The 26088-nt window shown below is 38.7% G+C and overlaps 1 protein-coding gene across 3 annotated transcripts; it reads left to right on the top strand.

The window, feature by feature from the left end:
• Positions 1-1567: 1567 nt before the first annotated feature.
• On the top strand, positions 1568-25718 carry inpp5b (inositol polyphosphate-5-phosphatase B). 3 transcript variants are annotated; one of them, XM_036005900.1, is made up of 24 exons: positions 1568-1850; positions 2793-2872; positions 3217-3314; positions 3470-3499; positions 3617-3727; positions 5238-5307; positions 5338-5381; positions 10940-11030; positions 13120-13290; positions 16761-16862; positions 17147-17261; positions 18675-18791; positions 20571-20758; positions 21080-21191; positions 21293-21402; positions 21984-22119; positions 22427-22537; positions 22796-22961; positions 23283-23518; positions 23675-23782; positions 24335-24419; positions 24591-24718; positions 24834-24945; positions 25517-25718. In XM_036005900.1, exons 1-24 carry the CDS (start codon positions 1794-1796, stop codon positions 25624-25626), a joined length of 2688 nt encoding a protein of 895 aa, XP_035861793.1. In that variant the 5' UTR covers positions 1568-1793; the 3' UTR covers positions 25627-25718. The 3 variants fall into 3 exon arrangements, with proteins under 3 accessions (XP_035861793.1, XP_031145439.1, XP_035861794.1); XM_031289579.2 differs by having other exon boundaries at positions 5238-5381; XM_036005901.1 differs by lacking the exons at positions 1568-1850; positions 2793-2872; positions 3217-3314; ... (2 more) ...; positions 5238-5307; positions 5338-5381 and adding an exon at positions 6607-6835.
• Positions 25719-26088: the final 370 nt, after the last annotated feature.

The following is a 26088-nucleotide window of genomic DNA, read 5'->3' as shown; positions in this document are numbered from 1 at the left end:
TTTGAGTGGGATGAAAGGGGTGGACATTTCTAGTGGCTCATAGCACCTAAATGTTCCACAAAATTCCAGCAGGATTATTTTATTATTAATTGTGTTAATCTTTATCTTGGTTATGTCCACTGAATCAAGTGGTTAGGTAAGTGATTCCTCACATTTGACTTTGAGTTCGTGAAAAGCGATATATAAATTCAATTTATTATTATTATTATTATTATTATTATTACTATTATTATTATTATTTTCCAGAACGTCTATAGCTTCTATATAGAGAACAGTGGTGGAAAGTAATTAAGAAGGCTACATCTATGAAGTACAATTTTTACCTTACTTGACTATCTCCATTTTCTTTTACTTCTAATTCACTACATTTCAGCAGTTGCTGACTTTTAAGAATAGGATTTTTAATCAAGATAAGCTTATCAAATAAAATAAAATATATTGCTGTTGTCTTAGCTTGTGATCCTTTATTCCGTAGATCCATGTCTAGTTGGGGGCCCCTGTCACATTTCAGATGTGTATGAGCTTTTATCAGTCCGACAGAAAAGACATTTTACTGAGAATACTTCTGGTTTTACATGGGAATTTAAATGCAGGGTCTTTACTTGTAAGGGAGTTTTTCTTACATTATTGTATTGACACTTTTATATAAGAAGCCCAAAGGATCGGAATACTTTTTAAACCTGATTTGAAACAGTTTTCATTCTGAAATACAAATGTTGTTCTTATAGTTTAGTAAGAACAAGTTTGAGGCCACTATGCAGAAAATTGGATATTCTCTCCCTTTTACAATACAGTTCTGACTGCATGACTGAGGAACTCCTGTGCTAGAGCTAAAATGATAAATCGTCCAGGCCAATATATGAGTCTAGCTTATTGCAGTTATATCGGTATCTGTGAGCCAATGGGTAATAAGAAAGTGTCAGTCAGTGTCACCATTACATACAGTTTGTCCTTCTCAAAGCAATGACAATTTGATTTTTACATTGTAAAATGACTTGCTCACTATCCTTTTTTCAGTTTTTAAGCTAACTGTATCAAGATTGTTGTTGTTTATTTTACTTATTTATTTATTTCTTGATTAAATTACTATTAATCATTGTCAGATTTTTTTTTTAAACTCCCAAATGTGGATATCAGATTCGAAAAACCAGTAAGTCCAGTGTGGCTAGTCTGTGCATAGGCCAATGGTGCTTCTGAGAAAATGTAGTATAGGTTTTTTACTATTTGCAACTATTTTCAACTTTTTTACTATTTGCAAATAGAAAAAAGTTCACTACTGTACACAAAAATTGACCCAGAAATGCAATATTATATTTATTTTTTAACTGCATGAATGTATGTGACCCTAACACTACAAATGTATCACAAAGGCGTTAAACCTAATTGACCTGATGGCTCATCCAACCTCCTCGAAAGCTTTAATATAACTTTGTAGGAATTGGGATAGGGCTCTATTGTAGGACTAATCCTCTTTGGATCAAAAGCCTGAGGCCTAATCCAAACCAAACTGAGCTGATGACAGCCCAGGTGTGACGTCACCGCGGGTGCACAGGGCGATCCTGGAATCAGTGCGTGGCAGTCAGACTGGGTCGGGCGAGCAACGGAGGAAGAAGAAGAGGAAAACATCTGGCTCGAAAAGGAATATATCATGTCGGATTACACGAGGCCCCTGAAGTGTCTCTTCTCCTGCTGTGCACTTTAAGAGTAATAGGATAACTAGGGTTACTCAAACTCCTCCGGATAGTTTCGTCTGGGAAGCGTGGGGGGCAGAAGTTGTCACACAAGTCTTCACTATGGATCAATCCGTCGCAATTCAAGAAACGTTGGAAAGGGAAGAAAACTGCATCATAGTATCCTTTGGGACATTCATACGGTGATTGATGGATTGTGAGCACTTCAAACGAAGGATTAGGCTATGTCTGCTTCAAACTACATTGAACTAACTTCGTTGTAGAATAATAGGAGAGAGGACTGTAAGATTAAGTCTCAGCCACATGGTTGACATCTATCTGAATAAACAGTAGGCTACAACCTCACTTAGGCTGTGATTTCAATCTAGGTATTTACGGTGCAGGTTTATAGCACTAGTGTATGTTTAGTCGGGTGTGACTTCCCAGGGATTTGGGCCAACGTTTGTCATGACACCTTTCATCCACAAGATGGCAACTCTGTGTCACCAGCTGCTGCTTTCTCATAGGTGGTAGTGGTGGTGGTGGAAGACTTCACAACAATAATACAATACTTCACAAGAAATACTCTAATGCAAGTAAAGGTCCTGCATTCATAATGTTACTTAGGCTAAGTAAAAGTACTTTTTATGCAGCAGAATTACATAATATTTGACTATTATTAATGACCACTAACGTAAGCAGCCTTTTAATGTTGCATGTGATCGAGGAGGAGCTAATCTTTGCTATTTTTCACACTGCTGGGTAGTTACATCTATATGATTGTATCATATTTTATAATATGATAATATGGTTAATATGTAAATTATTCATTTGTTATGTAACTAGAGATGTCAGATAAATGTAGTAGAGTAAAAAAAAAATATATAAAAAGTATATTTCCCAGTGAAATGAAGAGGAATTAGCATACAATTGAAATACTCAAGGACAAGTACTTAACCACTTGTTATACTGCAGGAAACAAACTTAAAATGTTGCCCATTGTACTGAAAAAAAATGAGTTGAAATGAGAGGAAGGTCATATTTCCTGGTGAAATATCAAAGGTGCAACTGAAGGAACACATGAACATATTTCCTCTATATCCTTAACTAAACTACAAACATGCTGTCCAATGTGATGTCTTCTTTGATAACACTACAGAGAGCAGACTGCTGGGATTGGTGGAGTCTACAAAAGAGCATGCGTGAGTTTTAAAAGATACCACAAATAGGCTATAATATGGCTTCTGTGTATTGTTGACTATGGTTGTACTCAAAGGTTAACAATGTAATTTTGTAAGGAGAGGGAGTGACATCATTATGCAATCCAGGGCAAGGCCAGAAACTGGCCTAAAAATGACCACAGAGTTGCATCAACCTGTCTGACACAGTAACCAAAATTATATATCATATGAAAATGGTAGTAGTTACTGCAGCGCTGCAAGGCTATTGGCTTGCATTGTATTTTAATAAAAGTTGGGTTTTTATTGTGTCCACCCATGCACATGCCTTTAGATTGTTAACTAAATCCAATTGTAATATTTTGTAGAATCTTTATTTATACCCATCGAAGGATGGCCATTACTGCTGATGACGTGTCACTGGAGGACATCATACCCATCTCCCTCGACTTTGCTGTCGTGGAGGGTGAGCTGCTTTCATATTTTTATTTTCAGACTGGCAACTAAAAAGGAGAAATAATAATGTGTTTCTCGAGATAACTATTGTTTCTAGTTAAAACTGGCATGACAGTAATTTCTCTGAAGTGCCCTCACACATTTCTCATGCTGCATTCTTTTTAGTTTCCTCATCAGAGGAACTTGCAGTTGTGGGTGAGTAACCCTCATTTCCATTACAGCTTGATCATTCAATCATTATGCGCTACATAACTAGTACACTGCATGAAACTGAACATTGTGTTTTTTCCTGTGTTCTTCATCTAATACAAGGAGCCGATACTAAAATGAGAGTAAGCTACCAGGAAGAGGAATTAGAGCTCAGACTTCCTTTTGGGTCCCACACCCGGCTCTTTCTTAGTGAGGTCAACAGGGCGTGGAGTGGTAGGTCAGCCCTCGGAGATGTGTGATATTTTTACATGACATATCTGTAATTGCTTGAGGAGAAGAAAGAAGGCCCCTTTGAAAATGAATGCATGTTACTGAGATGACATTGGCATGGACAACACCTAAAGTCATGAATATGTGTGGAAAAAATACCATTTAGTCATACAGTGCAGTAACATGGACCATATCCTCTTTATATACATTCGGGTTTAGTAGTCAATATCTTCAGATTTTCTTTTCTGAATAATGTTGGAGGCACCCACGTGTGGAGAAGTACAAGTAGTTTACTCTAAGCCTCTGTTTGGCAGAAACCTGCTCAGCCAGTCTTCAATTGCCTTGAGGTTACATTATGTAGCAAGCTATAAAATCCCTTTGTTTTTTATAATTTTACATTAGTTTACTCGAAAATAAATTAAAAACAGTACACATTTGTGAGACTGTAGGTGGCTGTGGTTCACAACTTATGCCAATTTTAGAACTACAAACCGGTGGTGTCTCATTGTGTCAATGTCTCATTGTGGTACATGAGACATAGCTGACAAAAAAGAGAGAGACATAGACAGATAGAGAGAGAAGGGGTGGAGTTTGGATGGTGTACTCTGTAAAACTGCTTAAAAAAGGACTTGTATCTTTCTTTTAAATGCCTCATGAACTACTTTTTGCTGTTCATCTGAAATGAATAGGCCATTGAAAGGTTAATAGAACATCTGCTTCTGTAAGAGATGTGTCACTTTCGCCACTGGCTCACTATTTTTCATGGTGAACACGGACAAAGTCTGATATGTTGTATGTGTTACATTTTTTTGTGGTACTCTAAGATTAGCCACACATGCTTTTAACCTGGTGAGGGAAAAATTTAATGACCTGGCACCTGTTGTTGTAACAAGGAAGAGTGTGAAAAACAGTAAATGTAAGCAGCTAAAAGAGAGATCTGTTTTATGCACTGCAGCACCTGTATCTTGTAATCACACTTAAAGCAGTAGAGCACAAAGTGTGAAGGTGGTCTTACAGACTAGGAGAGGCAGATATGAAAGAGCAAGATATAGAAAGCTTTGAAAAGGACCGCTCTTCTATTTATTTTTAGCACAAGTGGGATTGATAAATAAGGGTGTATTGTTTATGCCATTAATCTTACCAATTCTGTTGCGCTCACGTCTCCACTTTTACCTGAAAACAAATCTGCACTATGCAAAGTTCAGATCCAGCTATATACATTCTGTTTATCGGTGTTTTAAGCCCCCAACGTCTCCTTCCAGACAGCGCTGCCTGATAGGCACTAGGATTAGGCAATGGTTATGGTTATGGTTATGGTTATGCTTATGGTTATGGTTAAGGTTAGGTGCCTTGAAGTCAACGGTTGCAGCGCTGCCTGGAAGGAGACGTTGGGGGCTTAAAACACCATCAAGCTTACATTCTCCACTCCAATATTCTCCAATATTGCGATTATGCTATATTATCATATTAACTTGTTCTCATTCTCTCACTCTCTCTGTCTGTCTTCCTTCAGATGTTTGCAAGACAACCACACAGGCACCAAAGTTTGAGTGGATCAGCAAGTACCACAAAGCCACCAGAGGCCTTGGAGTTGTCAAACAGGCCCTTGCTCCCCTCAGCACAACAGTCAACAAACTCAACCAGCACCAGAAAAAAGGTTTGTCATCTTAGTTCTATTTGTAGAATTTCCCAGCCAGTATCTTTATGTCCAATAAAACTTATAAATGATGATGAATTGAAATACTCTAGGTCTACCAGTATTTGTGCAGTAGATTAAAAAATGCTCTGCTTTATCTCTTTATCTCTCTTTATTTGGGATTGAAAGCTGCACACAGATAAAAGTCTACATTAGAGGGTTGCATGATAAAACTGGGTCGTTATGCAAGTACCACTTCCTTTAAATGCAATTGGCCCAACCTGCATATGAGTTGTAACAAATGTACTCATAAGAGAGCCACGTGGCGAACGACATGAGTCACAAAATAGGTTTGACGTGTCATATCAGAAAGACATGTAAATAACCACATCTCCATTCCATTTAAGTGTAAAGACAGCAAGCGATGATGTACAACAGCAGTGTAATGGGCCTGGCAGAACTAAATTGAATGCAGTCATTATTAATGTTATTAATACCACCTGTGGTTTCAGGAAATGATCAAACATTATTAAAACAAATTAAATAAAAAAACAAACATAACATCATTGGAGTAATATGTTATAAAGAATATACTATACAGGTAGGTTTTTAAAAGCTTTTTGGCACAGACTTTTAATGAACTGATGTTACATTTTACTGGAATTGTATCGTATACGATTTCAAGTGACATACACGTAAAATCATTGATTATACATTGATTGATTGATTGATACTGAGGGTCAGTTTACTCCACACTGGAGCTTAAACAGCAAAAGCATGCTTTGTTTTGACCCATAACAACATTTGGTTAAACACTGGAGGGTTTTAAAAGTAATGTACCTTCTACCTATAAAGTGGGCTTATTAGATGATACAGGCAGAAAAGACAACCACATATTAAAAAAAAAATCTGCAACAAGATTCCATATGAGATCTCTCAAGTCATGCTGTGAAACGTTCATTTGTATGCTAGTTTGTGGAATTTGTCTTACATGTTGATGGCCCATTTCACCCAGATTTCATACATTATGTGTTTGCTTGCTAGATTAAAGCCATGCTGTTTATAACATGTATGCAAAAGTAGAAAGACACAAAAGTCTAATGTTCATGCAAATCATAGGCTACCACATTTTTCATCAAACTGGCCCTTATAGAGTGTTTTAATAGGCTATATGGGACATATTTTCCCAGTTGTATTTAAACAAAAGGCTTACACAATGTATTCGTCTTATTGGAGTGCATGAGCTTAACTTCCCGATGTAATACTGATACGATGAAGCATTTTCCGGTCGCATTTTCTGCATAGTAGATTTCTGTTTGTTCAGCCTCCTGTCTCTGCAGCAGCAGCAGGAAGGTAAACTCCTCCTACTAAAACGTTAGCATGGGCAGGTCTGACACAAAGTGGACATTGCTCTTCTGCACAGAATGCGTGGAAGCTGTGCATGGAGATGTCTAGTGTGATGATGAGAGATTCTGGTATGAAAAATATTTTTACATGTTTTTTTTAAGTAGTGAAAGGAAACGCCATCGCATCACTATATTTAGCATTGAGTCCACGCTACTAAGCTAGCTTCCTAGCTAATGCTAAAGCAAATAGTAACGCGGCGGTAACGTTAGTTAGGCTAACGTTAGTTGTTATTTCAAAGAAGCTTAGCTTTAGCCAGATTAGCTAAAGGGCCAGTATTCGTCAGGCGGAATAATGATTATCCTAATAACGTTAGTAGCTAGTAATGCTATCCTGTTGCTACCTCAATATAAAGCTACCGTGAATGTTAGCCCACGTATATGGTGGATACACTTAGGACTAATGTTTGTCCTTGCTGAATCGTCATGGTGTTGTCTCTGTCTATGTGACAGAAAATGACACACCTGTTGTCGTTGGTGGTGCAATAACGTCTTTTATAGTAACACCGAATTATGTAATTTATTGGGACACTGTTTTGTCTTGCTTCTTAGGGAATGTGCAGTTTTATTTTCTGGCTGTTTCCGGATGGAGACTTTTACTTGTGGCTCATCCTCTAAGATCAGTTGTCTGTAAACTTTCTTCCGACTGCCTGGCAATGAGATTGGGTGCTTACAATCGGCTTTGCCTTCACCTGTGAGAAAAGCCTCTCTGTCATTTAAATGATCCAAACGTTTTATTAAGGCAAGAGGTACATTTTTATTTTATTTGCAACAGTAGATGTAGCTAACGTCACTGTTGATAATAAAAAGCTTTCACCAAAGTGGTTCCTCTGCAGTTACTTTTAGATCAGGGAAGTTGTGCAATGTTGAACTTTGTGCACTTGTAGTTAAAAAGCTATGACTGTTTTAATACTAAGAGCCTGAGACTTGATAAGACAACTTGACATAGACGCTGAGTTGTGATCAACCGCAGATAGAGAGGCATAGGCGTGTGAAATTGCAGTTTGTCAGACTTCATACAACTAACTCCTCTGTGGTTGAACGTTTAGTTAAGCTCATTAGCTCAAAGCATGAGCAGGAATGTAAAATATGCCATGAAATATCTCAGGTACTCATACACAAAACCCTCATGGGGTCTGTGGATCACTCATGTATAACTACCATTTGAGAATTGAAATCAAGTCACATTTGTTTTAATTCTTGTTTTGCAAGTTTGCTTTATTTTTAGAACGATAATCTCAGTTTTGTATGGTACGATGTTTATTGTTTCAATGCTGCTGTTCTACTTTTTCCAGATACAGTGTAGTTCACTGAGGAAACATGTAGAACAGTTGTACACAGGGCATGAAGTTAACTTTTTTGACCACCAGCCACTGTGGCAGGTGGATTTTTAAATCCACCTGCCACAGGGACTTTTTACCAGCCACTTTTTTTTTGTCATAAAGGTGAAAAACAGGAATTGCTGTGTCTCTATGATCCTATCCTGTCCTATTGATGGTAGCCTACTCGTGGACATTGCGCCGTCATCACGTGCTGTAGTAGGGGGGCCCGCTTTGATAATCCTGCATAGGGGCCCGGTGTTGGCTCGTTACGCCACTGCATATAAGAGATGAGATGACTGACAAAATCAGGAGTAGCCTATGCGCACCAAAACAACAACAAAACACTGGTGAATGCGCACCATAACACAAGAATTTTTTTTGTATAGTTCTTAAAAATAAATAAAAAGGAAACTTGTTTTGGGGAGAATAATACTTATTACTATTAATTCATTACTCTGGGCTGAGATTTTCTAGTAACCTTACCAAAAAGGCTCAGGATGCTGCAAATGTTGGTAAAATATGAAAAAGGCTGGTGGATTTAAGACACAAAATAAGAATGTATTAAATGAATCAAATATGAACATATCTGTCATTGTCAGTGGCTTGTTAATCTTTACATTGTTAGTTAATTTCCTATCCTGGCCTGGGACACACATTCATACGGTTTGATAAAATACTTGTTGGACTTTAACTTATCATGAACTTACAATAACGAGAGTAGCTGTCCTCAATTTAGGTCATCGTGTAGGTCTCATCTGCGTTTTTTCCTGCATCCACCGTGTGCGTTTGTGTGTGATTGTGTGTGATTGTGTGTGTGTCTGTGCGTGTGTCTGCGTGTGATTGTGTGTGATTGTGTGTGTGTCTGTGCGTGTGTCTGCGTGTGATTGTGTGTGATTGTGTGTGCGCGTCAGTCGCGGGGGAAACGGAGCAGCCCTGCCCGCTGCAGAGAGCCGACAGTATTGAAACAGCAGCAGGTTCAGTGACAGCGTACATTGATGTTAAAATGTATACATGTTGGCAGGACGGTCTGAAATGTTTTGCATCACTCAAATCTCATTGGCTACCCGCCAACGTGGCAGGTAGATTGACAGTTTCACCAATTTCATGCCCTGGTTGTACACAACAAGTCTGTTGTATATTACTTTTGATGCACCTGGTATTCAAAGCAGTTTACAATACACACTATGAAGTTGCTGTACCATAAGGTACCATCAATGCTAAAAAAAAAAAATGGATGAACCCATCTCTAATGGGTTACGGTTTAAGGGTTAGGGTTATTAATAGCCTACTCATGATGTCTTTTTTTTTATAGGTTAACTCTTGTTTGTCTTTGTGTGCACATGGAGATTTTCACCATCTCAAATGTAGCATGCTGTACACACTTCCAAAAGCATTTCACAGTTTGCTGGTGGTTTTCTCAGTCAAACAAAGGGCCATCTTCTTTTCCTTTTCCTGTTCACGCAAACAACAAAGTCACTGGTTTTGAATTAAAACTTTAAAAAAGAAATGGTGCTTATATTTGACCTTGCAAAGCCTAGCCTTTTTTGTTCTTGTTTTATTGTTGTTGTTTTTTTTTTTTACAAAATGAAACAAACGGCATAAGCATTTCTGACATGTTGACCTATTCTCTGAGTCGCCTTTGTAAAACAAAGATTCAGCAAAAAAATAATGTCGCACCAATTGTGGTAATAGTGATAAAAGCAATAGACAGTTTGGTTGTAAATGACTCAGACTTTAGTGCTGCATTCGACACAGCTGTGGCAAAAAGCACACCTTTCTATCAGAAATTGGGATGTTGGGATTAGCAAAGCTTTGTCAGTCAGACTTATTTTAACTTTAATTTGCATTGTTTGGATAGGATTTATTTTAAAATTTTCCCAATCCCTTTTGTTTCACGGGTTTATTCTCTGTTTTATTTCCTTACCCCTGTGACCTTGTTCTGAAAATAGTTGTATAATTTTATTAGTAGTAGTACCGTTGACATCATGATATGATACCATGTACAGTCATTTAATGTCAGTGTATTTAAGCCACTGGTTCTTGCGTTAAATGCTGCTCAAACATATCAGAAAACATGCATCAGGGATTGTGATGATGTGATGAGACAAACTGGCTTTCAGTTTGCCAAGTCGAGGTCATGTTCATAAAACGATTATAAACATGGAAGCCTATTTGTGTATCTAATCTTTTGGATCATTAAGCAGTGCTGTTGTTCAGGTGCATTCTTAATGTAGCCTGCTACAACTTTGCAGAGTTCAATTTCCTGCTCCAAAAACTTGGCTTTCCCTTTCAGAGTAGCCAGCTGTGTTCCCTGCCAAGCTGCAGGAGACAGGGGCCATGCTGTCTCATACTTCACACTCGCCCATTAAATCCAGCTACTTAGGATGCAGTAACTGTAACCGACTGCAAAAGGCAGCCAGTCGATTGACTACAACAACCGAGCCCTGACTTGGCACTTTTATGATTGACACGTATGTTACTGTCTGTGTTTGTTTTCATTCTTAGTCATACTTGGCTTTAATTTATTCTCCTTCTCAGTTATTAAAGAGTTGAAATATGGGTTTGCTCATGGTTGAGTTCTTATTAGAGTAAGTCGTCCCAGGTTGTTAATACCTTGGGCAGAGTTTAAGATAATGTTGATGGGAAGGTCTCCCAGCAGCTGTCAAGACACATTGACACATGGTCTTAACTGGCAACCTTTAAACAATATATAAGTTTGTAATTCAAAGTGCAGGCAGTTCTGATGGGCTTTATATAGGACTGCTGCCATTTACCTTTATGCTTTGTGTTTACCATTATAAACAAGTAAAAAAACAAATTAATCTTCCTTTTCTCTCCTGCTCTTCCCGGACAGAGAAATCATCAGACAAAAAGGGAACTATAGAAGGTGAGAAAGGTTCCAACAGTGGCACGCACAAGTCCAAAGCATATTCCAGCCCAGAGAGGTAAGGCCTTTTTATTAATTCACATGTGGGAGCTCTCAAAACCAAAAACTCTTTTTATATAGTGGTAGAAAAAAGTGTAGGGTATTTTTACACCTGCCTTGTTCTGTTTGGTTGAGTCGCACCCCATACAGATTACAGTTGTTAGTTGTCGGTTGTTACAGACAAACTCTGGTACACTTTGGTATGGTTGGTTTGTGGTGAGAACGTGATCCGACCTAACTACCAGGTGTACTTCGCAAGTTTGAGCTAAACGTCTGCTGTAGTCAGGTGTGCTTTGCAATCTGTGATGCATCATAACAACAGCTTGCAATGTTTCTCTTAGAAATATATACTGTGGTCAAGTTTGCACTATTCACATCTCTGTGGTCAAACCAGCCACTGCTAAAGTTGGAGACAGACACCGGCAGAGCAGAACAAAGTCTCTGAGCAGAGTAGACTAGGTAACGTTGCTCGCAAAACGTCTGGAAATTATTTAAATGAAATGAGCTGGTTTGACCACAGAGATGCGAGAAATATGCACTGGTCCAGAACACAGGGCGTTCTTCCTGTATTTAGCCTACTTTCTTGCTCCCGCCCAAGACACATCTGACCAATAAGCGAAGTGAACGTTCTTGCGTGGTTTGTCTTAATGCATTTTTGTTTGCTTTGATTTTTCTCCACGTGAAATGAAACCGAACCAAGGTGAAACCGCTTCAGGTTTACAAACAAAACTTTCCGTAGTTTTTGTTTACATTCAGTGTTACTCACCAAAATGTGTTTTTTTGCATTCTTGAGGCTCGTCAAAATGTTAAATGCATTTCAGTGTGCAAAGCTGATGTTTTGTGTTTTTTATTTGGAACGCACATTGTTTATATCCATGTTTACATGCTAGCTGTCTTCTTTCCTGCCTTTTGTTGGTGCATTGCTGCTTTTCTTGGTGCGTTACCGCCACCTGGATCAGTGGAATAGTGGGAAACTACAGGGTACCATTTCTTTTACTCAAGTAAACGTATTAAAGTAGGTATTTCTAAGATTACACTGAGTAAAGCCTAAAACATACTATGTACTTAGTGTGTGAAGTATGATTGCATTCCTCCTTTCCTTTCCTCCATCAGTTTTACAACATGCACTGTGTACGTGCCTGGCAGCAGCTTGGTAACAAGTGTTTCAAAGTCTAAAATGTAAATTAATAAATGTAAAATTTGCTCAGTTTTTTTTTTTTTTGTTTAACCTGTAATCCACTGCTGCCACTTTTGGAATGAATGCCTATACTCTATAGATGGAGTTTAGTTACAGCATATTCCTGGAATATTGCAAGGTTTAGGCATATTACATGTCTTCCTCTCCCTTCAGCATCATTCCATATTGACCACATGGAAATAGAGCTTCACTGCATAGCCTGGGTTCCTGTTGTCACTGTGGTGTTCTGTTGTACATTAGGCTGTTAGTCTGGAGCAGAGTGCAGTGTGGCGTCCCCCCCCCCCCCCATATATATATATATATATATATATGTATATGTGTGTGTGTGTGTGTGTGTGTATATATATGTGTGTGTGTGTGTGTATATATATGTGTGTGTGTGTGTGTATATATATGTGTGTGTGTGTGTGTGTGTATATATATATATATATATATATATATATATATATGTATATGTGTGTATATATATATATATGTATGTATGTATATGTGTGTATATATATATATATATATATATATATATATGAAAATACGTCACTTTTAAAGCTGGTTCGCCTGTAAGCCCCGTTATTTCCTAACAAGCAAGGTAGCATTTAAAAGGCTATCCAGTCCAGCACAATGCTCACTCCACATAAAACCTTACATCCCTGAGAACATAAGGGCAAAACAGCATCGTCAATCTGTTTTTACCGAATATTCTCTGGTCAAGCTCAGCTAAAAACATAAAATCCGTTAGCACGTTAGCGTGTCGTTCACTAACGACACGCTAACGTGCTAACGGATTTGTGCTAACAGTTAATGATAATTTGTACCCTCTAAAATCACAACCATGACAAAATGACCCTATTTCTATCTCGGTCTGTCTTTCATCCCCACGCCTAGCTGTTATTTCTACTCTGCTATTGTTCAGTCAGAGCATCTTCAGTCGAGAGGACCGGCATGACCTGGTGCGCTCGTCCAGCCACACCCCGTCTAACAAAGCTCAGATACTGGCCATGCCGCAGTTTGGCCTGCGCGACAACCTCATCAGGTGTGAGCTGCTGAAGAATGAGGACCTTTATACTTATCCGGAGGACTTCAGGTACTTTACTCTTAACGGCTTGTTGTGTCAGTTTTCAATCTGTTCTAAAATGTACATGTGTTTGGCAGATTGGTGCAGGCACGTCGACGTAGAACGAGGTGATCTGATCATAATGCAGTCGAATAGAAAATCACTATCATAAGAAAATCTGACATGTTTTTGTACTTTTTTTTTTTTTTTTTTAATCAATAATGTGTTGCTACTTTGGGTGGGGCTACTATACAGGTGTGTTGAGCTGTACTCTGTTGGCCTGTTAAAATCTAGAATTGTTTCTTAAACTTTGTTGGAAAGACAGGACTTTGTGCAGGAACAGTGTGAGCCCACAGTGTAACTGTGAGCACACAGCACAGATTGGATGGATGAAGTGTTATGTGAAAAGAATGAGTTAACCAACTGTGGGTTTGTATTTCTGTGAACTTAGCTCTTTGCCTAATTATGCTGCACTGTCTCAGACCAGACGCTGTCAAGAAATGCACCAATGTAGTGCATTACCGTGCTGTAACTCAGTTTGTAGCTCCTATTTCATTTCCTTGTAGAGGCCTAGAGATTTTAATTGAGGGTTTTTGTTTCTGTCAGATGGTTGAAAAAGAAGCATTTGCTGAAGTCAGCATCGTGGTTTAGCTATGATGCTGACACTGCCTCCTGCTGGTACATCTGTGCCTTAATATGTACAGCCATATAAAGAATATAGCAAAGAATAAACAGATATATATATATATATATATATACACACACACACACACACACACACACACACACAATGTGAATGGAAGAAGGAATCCTAAATATGAAAAGATTAAAAAACAACAGCATCTGTGATACAAAGAAATGAAATGCAAAAACATGGTTGTTATTCAGTGTAAAACTGAAGAACTATAAGAATATCATAACCATGAATAGCAATAAATAGGCTTTGAAAAAATACACAAAATGCTTTAAAACTTGCATAGTTGCCTTTATCAGAAACAGTAGATGTACAGAAAAGTTTACATTGTGCTGGAACACATGCAATGCCTGCTTTCATCTCATATTACAGCACATACTGAGAATGTACTGAATATGTATGATGATTTCCTGAAGCCCAGAAAAGCAGCAATCCAAGATTATTGTATAAAGACATTTTTAGCATCTTTCCAGGTAGCTGAGGGTAGGGCCATTAGGGTAGAAAGTGTTGTACATTGTGATAGCAGTCATCACAAACTAAAGCTGCCCCTTTGCAGCAGCATGAGCAGAGCAACAGCTGCCTGAAGGTCAGAGAAGAGAGCTATTGAATGGAAGGAAGCTGATTTTTATTTTATCTGGACCTGCAGAATAAATCTCTGTGGGAAGGTAAATGACAATGGCTGGGTCTCTCCCTCTTACCATTTCTCACAATTTAGGTGCACTTCAACAAGGCACTTAAGTTCCAGTGGGGCGGCTCCGAAAATGAGACCATTTTTATTCTCCACTGTGACTTTGCACTGTAGACAGCTCAGAGGTGTAACTGTGTAAGGCCTGGGGTACACTTAATCAGAAATAGTTCTTAAAGTGCCCATATTATGAAAAAATCACTTTTTCTGGGATTTGGGGTGTTATGTTGTGTCTCTGGTGCTTCCACACACATAAAAACTTTGAAAAAAATCCATCCATGCTGTTTAGAGTGAGATACAGTTTCTGAATGTGTCCTGCCTTCACTCTCTGGGTAAGCTGTTCAAAATCGGCACGGCACAAGCCGAAACGAGCAGGCTAACCGCAACCATTAGCTCGTAGCGTTAGCATGCTAACGCTAGCATGCTACCTCGTTCTCAATAGCAAAGCACTGCTACAACATACACAAGTTCACCATAATCTACAAAAGAACTACTTACATGTGCGCCCTCATTTAGAAGTCTCCCAGCTAATCCTGCCTTGTAACTGACCAAAGTTGTATTAACAGCCTTTCTTTTACTGTCTATGGAGCTAGCTGACATGATCTACATCTGAGCTACTGGGCATGTGCAGTGCAATCAAAGATAGTACAGAAGAACAAGAAGAAAAGAGGTCTCACTCTGTAGCTAAAACAGAGACCAGCTGAAAAGAGGATCTGCAGCAGTGAGAGCGAGCACTGCAGTACAACACAAATATGGTGTTTTTTGAAAATTAAACCATGTAAACCTATTCTGGTACAACCTTAAAGTGCCCATATTATGAAAAAATCACTTTTTCTGGGATTTGGGGTGTTATGTTGTGTCTCTGCTGCTTCCACATACATACAAACTTTGAAAAAAATCCATCCATGGTGTTTAGAGTGAGATATGGTTTCTGAATGTGTCCTGCCTTCAGTCTCTGGGTGAGCTGTTCAAAATCGGCACGGCTTGTGATGTCACAAGCCGAAACGAGCAGGCTAACCGCAACCATTAAGCTCGTAGCGTTAGCGTTAGCATGCTAACGCTAGCATGCTAACGCTAGCATGCTACCTCGTTCTCAATAGCAAAGCACTGCTACAACACACACAAGTTCACCATAATCTACAAAAGAACTACTTACATGTGCGCCCTCATTTAGAAGTCTCCCAGCTAATCCTGCCTTGTAACTGACCGAAGTTGTAGAAACAGCCTTTCTTTTACTGTCTATGGAGCTAGTTAGCTGACATGATCTACATCTGAGCTACTGTGCATGTGCAGTGCAATCAAAGATAGTACAGAAGAAGAAGAAGAAAAGAGGTCTCACTCTGTAGCTAAAACAGAGACCAGCTGAAAAGAGGAGCTGCAGCAGTGAGAGAGAGCGGTGCAGTACAACAAAAATATGGTGTTTTTTGAAAATTAAACCATGTAAACCTATTCTGGTACAACCTTAAAATACAATTATGAACCTGAAAATGAGCATAATATGGCTGCTTTAAAATACAATTATGAACCTGAAAATGAGCATAATATGGCTGCTTTAAATTGTGCAGTCCAACCAGGTCGGAAATCAAAAGTGTTTTTTTAGTTTTTCTGGAGGGCTACACACAAAGGCGGAGTACAATGCCAGAGAGGGGGAGATGCGATATTGTTAAAATATGGGGATAATGGCACACATTTTCATATAGTCTTTCCTGGAAGACATTCAAAGCGATGCACTCGTTTGTACACCCGAAAAGTGACAGATAAAGTTGTTTAAAAAATTAGAGCTAGAGAGAGTATTTCAAACCCTGGCTCTTTTCTTACCTCCACAAACCTGCATGAAGTCAATGTGAATGTCATATTGTACGTTTTGGAAAGTTACAGAAATGGTCGGACACGGTCTCCCTTATCTGACGTCGGGACGGGGCTTCTAATACTGCAGTAAAGCATCTTAATATAGATTGTGGTCATTGTTTGACTATTTTACTCTCCCCTGATGTGAACTGTAATTATAAAAACAGACCCTCACATTCTGCAGAATAAACTCAAAATAGTTGGCAAACAAACTGTGGCTCTGTATTCCCTCTCCTTTGTGTCAACTTCTTATTTCTCCCCGTTCTGTTTCAGCTTTTTTCTCGGCACATACAATGTGAATGGACAGACACCAAAGGAAAGCCTCCATCCTTGGCTGAGCTGCACTCTGAACCCTCCTGACATGTACTGCATTGGGTAAGTCACATTCACCCTGCTGGAGAATAGCCTTGCAGTTCTCCACCTAATCCCATTACACAGACATATAGAGACATATACTGCTCTGACAGATCTATGCAACCGTTGATCCTGTTTTAAGTAGGAGAACATGCCCACCCCCAGATTCAGCACTGTGTAATCCTGCCTACATTTCAGTTTACTACTTGGGTGTGGAAGAGTACAAAAAGTTTTGAGAATACCATGAAAGTACTGGGTAAAGCTCAAACATCAAAACTCTACCATTCTACTGTCCTTCCTGATAGTTTTCAGGAGCTTGACCTCAGCAAAGAGGCTTTCTTCTTCAATGACACCCCCAAAGAGCTGGAGTGGACGAAGGCTGTGTCCGAGGCCTTGCATCCAGATGCCAAGTATGCTTTAGTAAGGACGTCTTTTTTTCTTTAATCTTGTTTTTCCTGTATTAATATAGTTATGAACCACAAGTTGGTATTTGAACTGGGCCTGTGCAAAGCCCACTACAATCTGTCTGTAGAGCTTGTTTAGCATTTTCTTACATGGAGGCGTTTACCATATTCTTCTTTGATTGTATTTGAAGTCTTGTGTTACAGTAAACTGGCAGATAACTAAGCAGCAATTTCTGCCTGTAGCCATAGTAACTGTCTACATAACATACAGTACATAAGTACATTACATGGATTATTACACTAAGGAACAATCATGTTATCCCTGCTTATTTGATGAGTTTAGTCTGGCCTTATAGTTGAAGTAACTTTTTGGTCTTTCTCTTTTTATTCTTTCATCTACTTCCCTATTCTGAGAGTGCTGACTCAGACTCTAGATATCTGGCTTCCTCCCTTCTTAGTTGGGCTGTTTTCTACTAGTCATTTTAGGGCTAACAGGTTTGTAAGTCACGTAGGCAGTTAAATGACGTGTCATTTCTTAAAGTGCTCATATTATGCTCATTTTCAGGTTCATAATTGTATTTAGAGGTTGTACCAGGATAGGTTTACATGTGTGTTGAGCTCTCTGTTTTAGCTACAGAGTGAGGCATCTCACTTCTGTTCCATCTTTGTTGGGAGTCGCACGTGAGCAGTAGCTAGGTAAGGACTACCAGCCAGACAGGAGCAGAGTATGAGGGAGTGCCATGCTAGCAGCTAGGCGAGCATTATAACGTGTGTTACAAAGTGACGCACGTTCATCACAGAAGTAAAGGCTGCACTACAATAGAGCTGTTTGGAGCAGTTTGTGAACAGTGTTTTCTGTTGGAGATGGGAGGTGTCTTTGGGGTGGACTTTGGGCTTTTTCACTTTGTAAACCTATAACATGCACAAAAAAGATATATAACACAATAAAAAAGCCAAAAAGCATAATATGAGCACTTTAATCCACTGTCAGTGCTCTGACTAAATCACGCTTGGCTAATCTGTAACTGACACTGTTTAGCTCAGCAAGCTAAAAAATAAATGTTTTTCCTTGAGATAAGGCAGGGCATGACACTGAATGTCTTCAACTTTAAATGTTGTCATTGTTCATAGTAGTTGTGGTTGAAAAATGTTAAAATGCTGATATAAGCAGCAAAAACTGTATTAAAAACTCCACTGACTGCCCATTAAATAAAAATATCAAGCAAATGGAATTCCACCTGGCGCGGATGGTGTGTATTTTTAGCACCTGGTGGAATCACAAGCATTTTCTTAAGCACCTGCAGCGCCGCTGAAAAGCAGCGCAGACGCGCCTGGTGGAATCTAGAGGTAACATTACTCTGTGAATTGTCGTGTCTCTTTTCCATTTCCTGTATGAAATGACATTTGTAAATCTACTCATCTTCTACAGGTGAAGTTGGTGCGTCTGGTGGGCATCATGCTGATCTTCTATGTAAAGAAGGAGCATGCAGAGTTCATCTCTGATGTGGAGGCTGAGACTGTGGGCACCGGCATCATGGGAAGGATGGTAAGGACTGATTTCACAGGTCTTATCCTTTCAGGCACTGCCTCTCATGTAGATTCACTGGTGTTGTGTATATTATAAGATATTAAATCATAAACAGCGCTGAGCTGTTGAGAGTAGTGATGCCCCAATGTTGTTTTTTAGCCGCTGATACCGTTTGATGATCGTCAATGAGCCATGTCGGCCTATAAATAGCCGATACCGATCATTTTTTATGCTGTTTTGTTATAGCAGCTGTTATAGCTGTATTACAGTATAGGTCAGTTTGACTGCTTTGTCATGTACTGTGATCTCAGTATGAATAAAGAATCACAAAAAGTCAATCTTGTTGGTTTCTTATTCTGTCAACAACATGCTTTTACTTAGTCTGTTCAGTCAACAGAGCAGTAAAAAGAACTTCCAATGAGCCTTGCAACATATAGATTGCAGTAAGTCAGTAAGGGCAACTGAAATTCCCAATGTTATTATACCATCTGACTATCACGGTCATACGGGCAGGTGCTCTCTAAAGTAGTTTGTGTTAGCTGCCATTTGAGTGCTTCTTTCTCTGCCTTTTTTCACTCTCCGAAGTCATCTTAACAAACTCACCCTACTCCGTTGGGTGATGCGTCTTTTAAAGAGCCCCTATTATACACCTTTTCAGCATCCTATGTGTACTCATGGGGTCTCCTAGAATAGGTTTACATGCTTTGAGGTAAACAAAACAACATCATGTTTCTCATACTGTCCATTGCTGCAGTGCCTCCACCTGAAACACTCTGTCTGAGCTCTTGGCTTCCTGAAAAGCCCAGTCTGCTCTGATTGGCTGGCCCACTCTGTTGTGATTGGTCAACCAAATTCAAACAAGCCACTGGGTGGGCTGTGCTTGCTTAGGCAGCACCAATGGGCAGCACATTTGAAAAACAGGGCTGGCTTTCTCAATGAATGACATAATTAATTGAGGAATTTCAAACAGGAATGTGGGCGAGGCGTTTCCAGGCAGTTGAGGAAAAAGTGCTGTCGGGGTTTCTCACGTACTGAACATCAGTCCTTGTTATCTGATTCACTCTCTTTTATCTTGCTTTGTATAAAATGTATTTAATCCGTGCAGAGTTTCAAAACAACTTCCAGGTATCAGATGGCAAAAATGTCAAAATCAATTTTTTTGATACATTTTAGTAGTGTCACTGTTATTGTCTTTGGCTTAACATTAAAGTCCTTCCATTGCCACACACATAAAGTGTTGAGTAAGTATCAACAGTAGCTTTACACATCATTGACTATCACAGCAAATGAATGAAGCTGAAAAAACCCATTTGGGCTTCTACAATGACAGTGTTGTTTTACTGCAAGCCTTGTCTGGTTCCTTCTTCAAATTACTCTTCACTTTAGTACTTCATCATCTATTAAGTGCTACGCCCTGCAGCCCCAACTTAACTTAACTTTTCGAGAATAGATTATTCTTGTCTTGTACGTATATGGACATGCTTACTTAGCAGTCCCTGCAGTGTAGAGCAGATGGCTGGCTGGTGACCACTGGGGGCCTTTTTAAGTTTGCTCCATCCTTTCCTGCAGTAATGCGAGACTGGTTTATAATCTGCACCAAGAACCATTTGAAACCTGCCAAGTGTCAAAGTGTTGGCATAATATCGGATTACTGTCAAGCAAGGGAGCATCTATAACTGCATGCTATCTAAAACGGGTTTTCTCTAAATCTTTTTGCAGGAGCTTTTAGTTGTGTTCCGTACATTATTCTGACTGAATTTCTCTTTCTTTCTCTTTCAATGACTCATTGATTCGCAGGGAAATAAGGGTGCTGTGGCAGTCCGTTTTCGCTTCCACAACTCTGATATCTGCGTGGTCAACTCTCACCTAGCTGCCCACATTGAGGAATACGAGAGACGTAATCAAGACTACAAGGAAATATGCAGTCGTCTCCAATTTCGCCAGCTTGACCCGTCCCAGCCTCCACTTACTATCATGAAGCATGAGTATGTAACCAATGGAATATTATAGCGTTACAGTGTCATCATATGTATTAAGTGGTTTCTTTATAAACATTTATTGCATTTTATTTAATGCCACTACATCAAGAATTTGTCGTGCAAAACTTTCATTATAAAACGGCTTTTGCTGCGATTTATTGCTTGAAATCCAGAAATGTTTGGATTTAAGTTTAGGATTAGTATGCAATATTTGTAGTAGCTGAATGAGATTTTGCAAATTATTATCCAATTCATCGTCTGTGAACATATTTTATCCATATTCAAGTTATCTCATGTTTCTTCCTCTGTCTCTCTGTCCTTGACCAGTGTGATTTTATGGATTGGGGACCTCAACTACAGGATCAGTGAACTTGACGTCTCCAACGTGAAGGAGCTAATTGGCAAGAAGGACTTTGAAACGCTGTACAGTTATGATCAGGTAATATCAATGATGGTCTCTTCTTTCTGCAATTAAAGTGGTCTTTACTCATCATTCGTGTTAAGGAGTAGTGATACTTATCAGCTGCATATGGTCCTCAGCTCAAGAGGCAGATCAATGAGGAGGCTGTGTTTGTTGGCTTTGTGGAGGGAGATATTGCTTTCCAGCCCACCTACAAATATGACACCGGCTCTGACAAGTGGGATACAAGGTAATCTCACATGTGAAAAAACAGAATGGAACATTTTTAGTAAGGAGATCATTCTTCAATGATACAGTGATGTTCATATTTTAAGTAAGGATAATTGAAATGTGAAGTACTCCGACAATGAAACTTCTCGTGTGAATGTTTATGGAAGCTTTCTAGTCTACCAATAAACATCTCTCCATTTATAGAGGGACGTGGTCATTCATTAATCGGACTCTGCTCTGTACCAATGTTCGCTTGCCTTACATGTTTTACCTGGTAAACATGAAGGGGCTTCTTAAATTGAATCACAAAACCGCAACACATTTTGCTCTGGTGGCCTTAATAAAGCACTTTAGCCACTCAGTTTTCACGCAGTCAATTAACATTATCAATAAACAGGCTTCACAGTGAATGTGGCCCTAAATCAGAAGAGCAGTGTTGTGTGGTATCTTTAACTCTTATACCTCATTACCTTTGATGCATGTACAAATACACTGTAATACATATCTAATGTTTTGCCCTATGCATTTAGATACTTTGTATAGTAAAACATGTAATAAACATACTTGAGAATTAACATCTGTTCTTTCTTCTGCATTAAGTGAAAAATGCCGCGTGCCTGCATGGTGTGACCGTATCCTGTGGAGAGGGAAGAACATTGTGCAACAGCATTATCAGAGTCACATGGCTCTGAAGACCAGTGACCACAAACCAGTCAGTTCCCTGCTTGTCATTGGGGTAAATGATTCAGCCTTCTTACTGGTTTCATCTCAAATTCTTTCATTTCATTTCTTATGGTTTGAAAAAGATGCAGTGGTCCTTTTAAAACTCATACATACTTAAAGTAGGGAGGGAGAGAAGAGATTATACATCAATAAAAAGTGCATTAAAAGATATAACTTTATCTGCTCGCTTCACGTCAATAGGCTCTTATTTTTTGCTAAGGCCATATCACATTTCTATAACAGTATTATATAAGGGTTACATAACACAGATATGTGCATTGTTTCTTTGCCTCTTACATCTTTTTTGTCTGTTCCTACAGATCAAGAGAGTAAATCCTGAGGCCTATAAAAAGACCTTTGAAGAGATTGTACGCAATATAGACAAAATGGAGAATGAGTGTATTCCATCTGTAACCTTGTCCAAGCGAGAGGTAAAGTTTCCTATCACATTTCGTCCTATTACAGTGTAATGGGAGCTGTAATACATCTCTGATACATATTGTACAATTAATGTTTCTTCTCATTATGTTCCTTTGATGAATTCAATAAGTAAACCACCACTAATGATGTGTATTGATCTTGGGCTGTGAGCCTTATCCAGATATTCAAAGGATACATTTACATGAAATGTAGAAGAACGAGTAGAACTTTTTCATCTTGCCTCATGAACCTTTCCCATCTTATTTTAGTTCCACTTTAAGGACGTGAAATACATGCAGCACCATGCACAGACATTGAGCCTCTTCAATGACGGGCAGGTCCCGTGTCAGTTTGAATTTATCCAGAAGCCGAATGAGCCCACATACTGCAAGCCCTGGCTCACAGCCAACCCCCCCAAAGGCTTTATCGCTCAGGGTGAGTAGCACATAAAGTCAGCATTTCAGTCACATATTTATCATTATCATTTCATAAAGCATCATTGTCCTGCCTTTAGGTTTTTTGAAATTAAGTACACTATGAGCTATGAGGCCAGATCTCTTTGATTTTTACTGACAATGGTAGATTTTTCTGTCTTGCAAATTAAGTAATCAGATTAGAGATGCCTTGGTGCTTTACAAATCCTCAAACAGACCTTAGCACAGCATAACAACTCACTGGGTCAGCAGGCATCAATTCCTGAATTATGACAGTTCAGCCTCCCCCTTACTTTATTTGTGCATCTCTCTCAACATCTAGGTGGTTCTGTGGACATTGAGCTTGAGGTTTTTGTAAACCGCTCAACAGCGCCTGAACTTAACTCTGGCAAGGAGCAGATCGAAGACATCCTGGTGCTCCACCTGGAGCGTGGGAAGGACTACTTCATCTCTGTGATAGGAAACTACCTGCCCAGCTGCTACGGCTCCTCCATCCATTCATTGTGTCAGCTGAGGGAGCCCATACAGGACATGTCGCAAGAGACCCTCCGCGAAGTGGTTAGTGCACCCAGTGTCCTTGAAATACCTCCTCTCCTTTCAGGGTTGTCTCATAGGCCACAGCTTTAATTTATAGTGTTTCATATTTAAGTTAAACACTGTTGAGTCGATTTTGACTGAACTGCTTCTCTTTGCTTTGTTTGTTCTTAACATCAGGCAAATATGTCTGGAGATGAAAATGCAGTAAACACTGAAAAGCCTCTAGACATTCCTAAAGAACTCTGGATGATGGTGGATCATTTGTTCCGCAATGCCCTCAAACAGGTAAGAAAATGGGTTGCTGGAGCATCTATTTTGGTGCAAAGAACGCTATAGTCTGATTTTGTTTCTTTGGGGGCAGTTTTCTGTTATAATTATAATTATATAACTATTTGCCTTCAAGCTTTTTGTGTCTTTCATAGAATGACAAATACATGAAAGTCACTGCATGTCACAAGTATTGAGCACAATAAAAAATGTTTTCAAGATTTTTCTTGAGTCTACAAAGATAGTGTTATGACTCTGTAGTTGTGCCTAAGACAAACAGGTATGCACATCCTAAAAACTCACAAAAACAAACTGATCTGCAGATCTTTTGTCTGACTTTTGGCTTAAGTGGTTGTCCTAGCAAGCCAAATAGCTCTGTTAAGTCTGCATTGATTTGGTGAGGGGAATTAATCTTTATTTTTAAACATTTAAACATAGGATTGTGCTTTTAGTTTTAATTAAGTCAAACCAAAAGAGCATTTTCTTCAGCCCAAGTGAACCTATTTGTAATTAAGCACCTCGGCTTTTTAAGGAATCAAAGATTTAATATTTACTGTCCTCTATATGCAGGAAGACATATTTCAGCAACCTGGGCTCCGGAGTGAATTTGCAGAAATAAGGGATTGCCTTGACACTGGCATTCCAGATTCTCTTCGTATCCTTCAACACTATTGCCATCATAACCATCAGTGAAAAAAAACCTGTTAATCTTGATAGAATATTTGAAAATGTAACACAGTGTACACCATACATATTTTTTTAAATGGCACTGTTTATATATACCTATGCTCAAGAATTATGTCCTTGACTCTGTATTGACCTGTAGCGGGCAGTAACCACTCAGTGGCAGAGGCCTTGCTTCTCTTCCTAGATGCCCTCCCAGAGCCTGTGGTTCCCTACTCCTTTTACCAGCAGTGCCTAGAAATCTGCTCCAATGCCAGTCAGTGTGAGAAAGTGAGTGAGACAGCTTGAGTTAATCGCTGATCACCATTAATCTATTTCAAGATGTGTTAAATTATAAAAGTTAATGCCTAGCTTTGTTTAATATGTTCATTTCTTCTGTCTTTAGGTTATTTCCATGCTACCTCAGTGCCATAAAAACGTGTTCAACTATTTAGCTGCCTTTCTCCGTGAGCTGTTGAAGAATTCTGCAAGTAATCGATTAGATGTCAACATCTTGGGTAAGAAAAGGAAGCAGGTTGCACAGTCTCTTTCATTCGTGAATGTGTTGTTACTATTAGCTGCTGCTTTTTGCTTTAGTCAGCATGTTGAGTAAGGGAAGATAAACTAACAAATAAAGCAATAGAAAGTGAAAATGAAGGAAAATCCTGTTTATTATTCCCTTCTGCTAATGATCAAGTACTGTTGGCATTTATTATCTGTTCACTACTTGGTGTAAAACAGTCTGTTTCTGGAAAAGAGAATGTATGCTCACCTAACCTACCCAGTATAAATAATGGTTGAATGTGAACTAAATTATAGCATCAGAAGGAATTGTAGCAACATCTAATGTACATATGGTAATTATTAAAAAAATAAAAATAAACAAAATATATATAATAGTATTATTATATATATATTACATAGGGATATATATATATATATATATATATATATATATATATATATATTGAATTTCTACTCATCTTTTCTGCCACAAAAATGAAACCCTGCTAATAAAGATATAACATTACAACTCAGAAAAAGAACCCTTTGTAATACATATGAATCATTTATTTTCTTTCTGTATAGCTACCATTTTTGCCTCCTTGCTCCTGAGGTCACCTACGAAGCAGGATCTTGCAGAAAAGAGGAAGACTCAGGAGTTCTTTCAGCACTTCCTGGCCCAAGGCTCCTCCTAGATAGAGGACTTCACCCTCTTGTCCATCATGCTGAAGCTGAACACTAAAAACTGTACAGTCCAGTATTTTAAATAAACTGTAATGATTTCTTATATTCTTTGAAAGGCTCTTTGTATAGATATATTTAGTATAATTACTGTAAGTTCTTATCTGATATTAGTTTGTTTCACACAGCAGATGTTTGCGATCTGTTGATAGTTTATTGTATATCGTTAAGCATCTGAAGAGACCTAACAATTTTTAATGTGTGTATATTTTATTTAAAAAAATATATATTTTAATGTTTCTGATCTCAACAGCATATTGTTTTTATATAAACTGTTGGAAACAAGGTGTGTCTAACTGGTGATTTTTTTGCCAATCAACAAAGAACACTTAATGCTAAGTTTTCTGATAATGTTTGTGTGAGAATACCCTTCCCTGCGTTTAGCCTATAGAATCACATTTTTTTACACAAAAAGT

The sequence above is a fragment of the Sander lucioperca genome, chromosome 10 (assembly GCF_008315115.2).
Source record: "Sander lucioperca isolate FBNREF2018 chromosome 10, SLUC_FBN_1.2, whole genome shotgun sequence".
Taxonomy (NCBI): Eukaryota; Metazoa; Chordata; class Actinopteri; order Perciformes; family Percidae; genus Sander; species Sander lucioperca.
Note: the sequence above shows the minus strand (reverse complement) of the source record. Positions and strands in the feature narration are given on the sequence as shown.

Bases quoted from the DNA above. Each gene is read 5' to 3' on its own strand.
- inpp5b (XM_031289579.2), top strand. From the start codon at position 1,794: ATGGATCAATCCGTCGCAATTCAAGAAACGTTGGAAAGGGAAGAAAAC. The intron at 22,538-22,795 runs GTAAAGTTTCCT...ATCTTATTTTAG, and splicing joins TAACCTTGTCCAAGCGAGAG to TTCCACTTTAAGGACGTGAA. The intron at 24,420-24,590 runs GTATCCTTCAAC...ATTGACCTGTAG, and splicing joins TGGCATTCCAGATTCTCTTC to CGGGCAGTAACCACTCAGTG.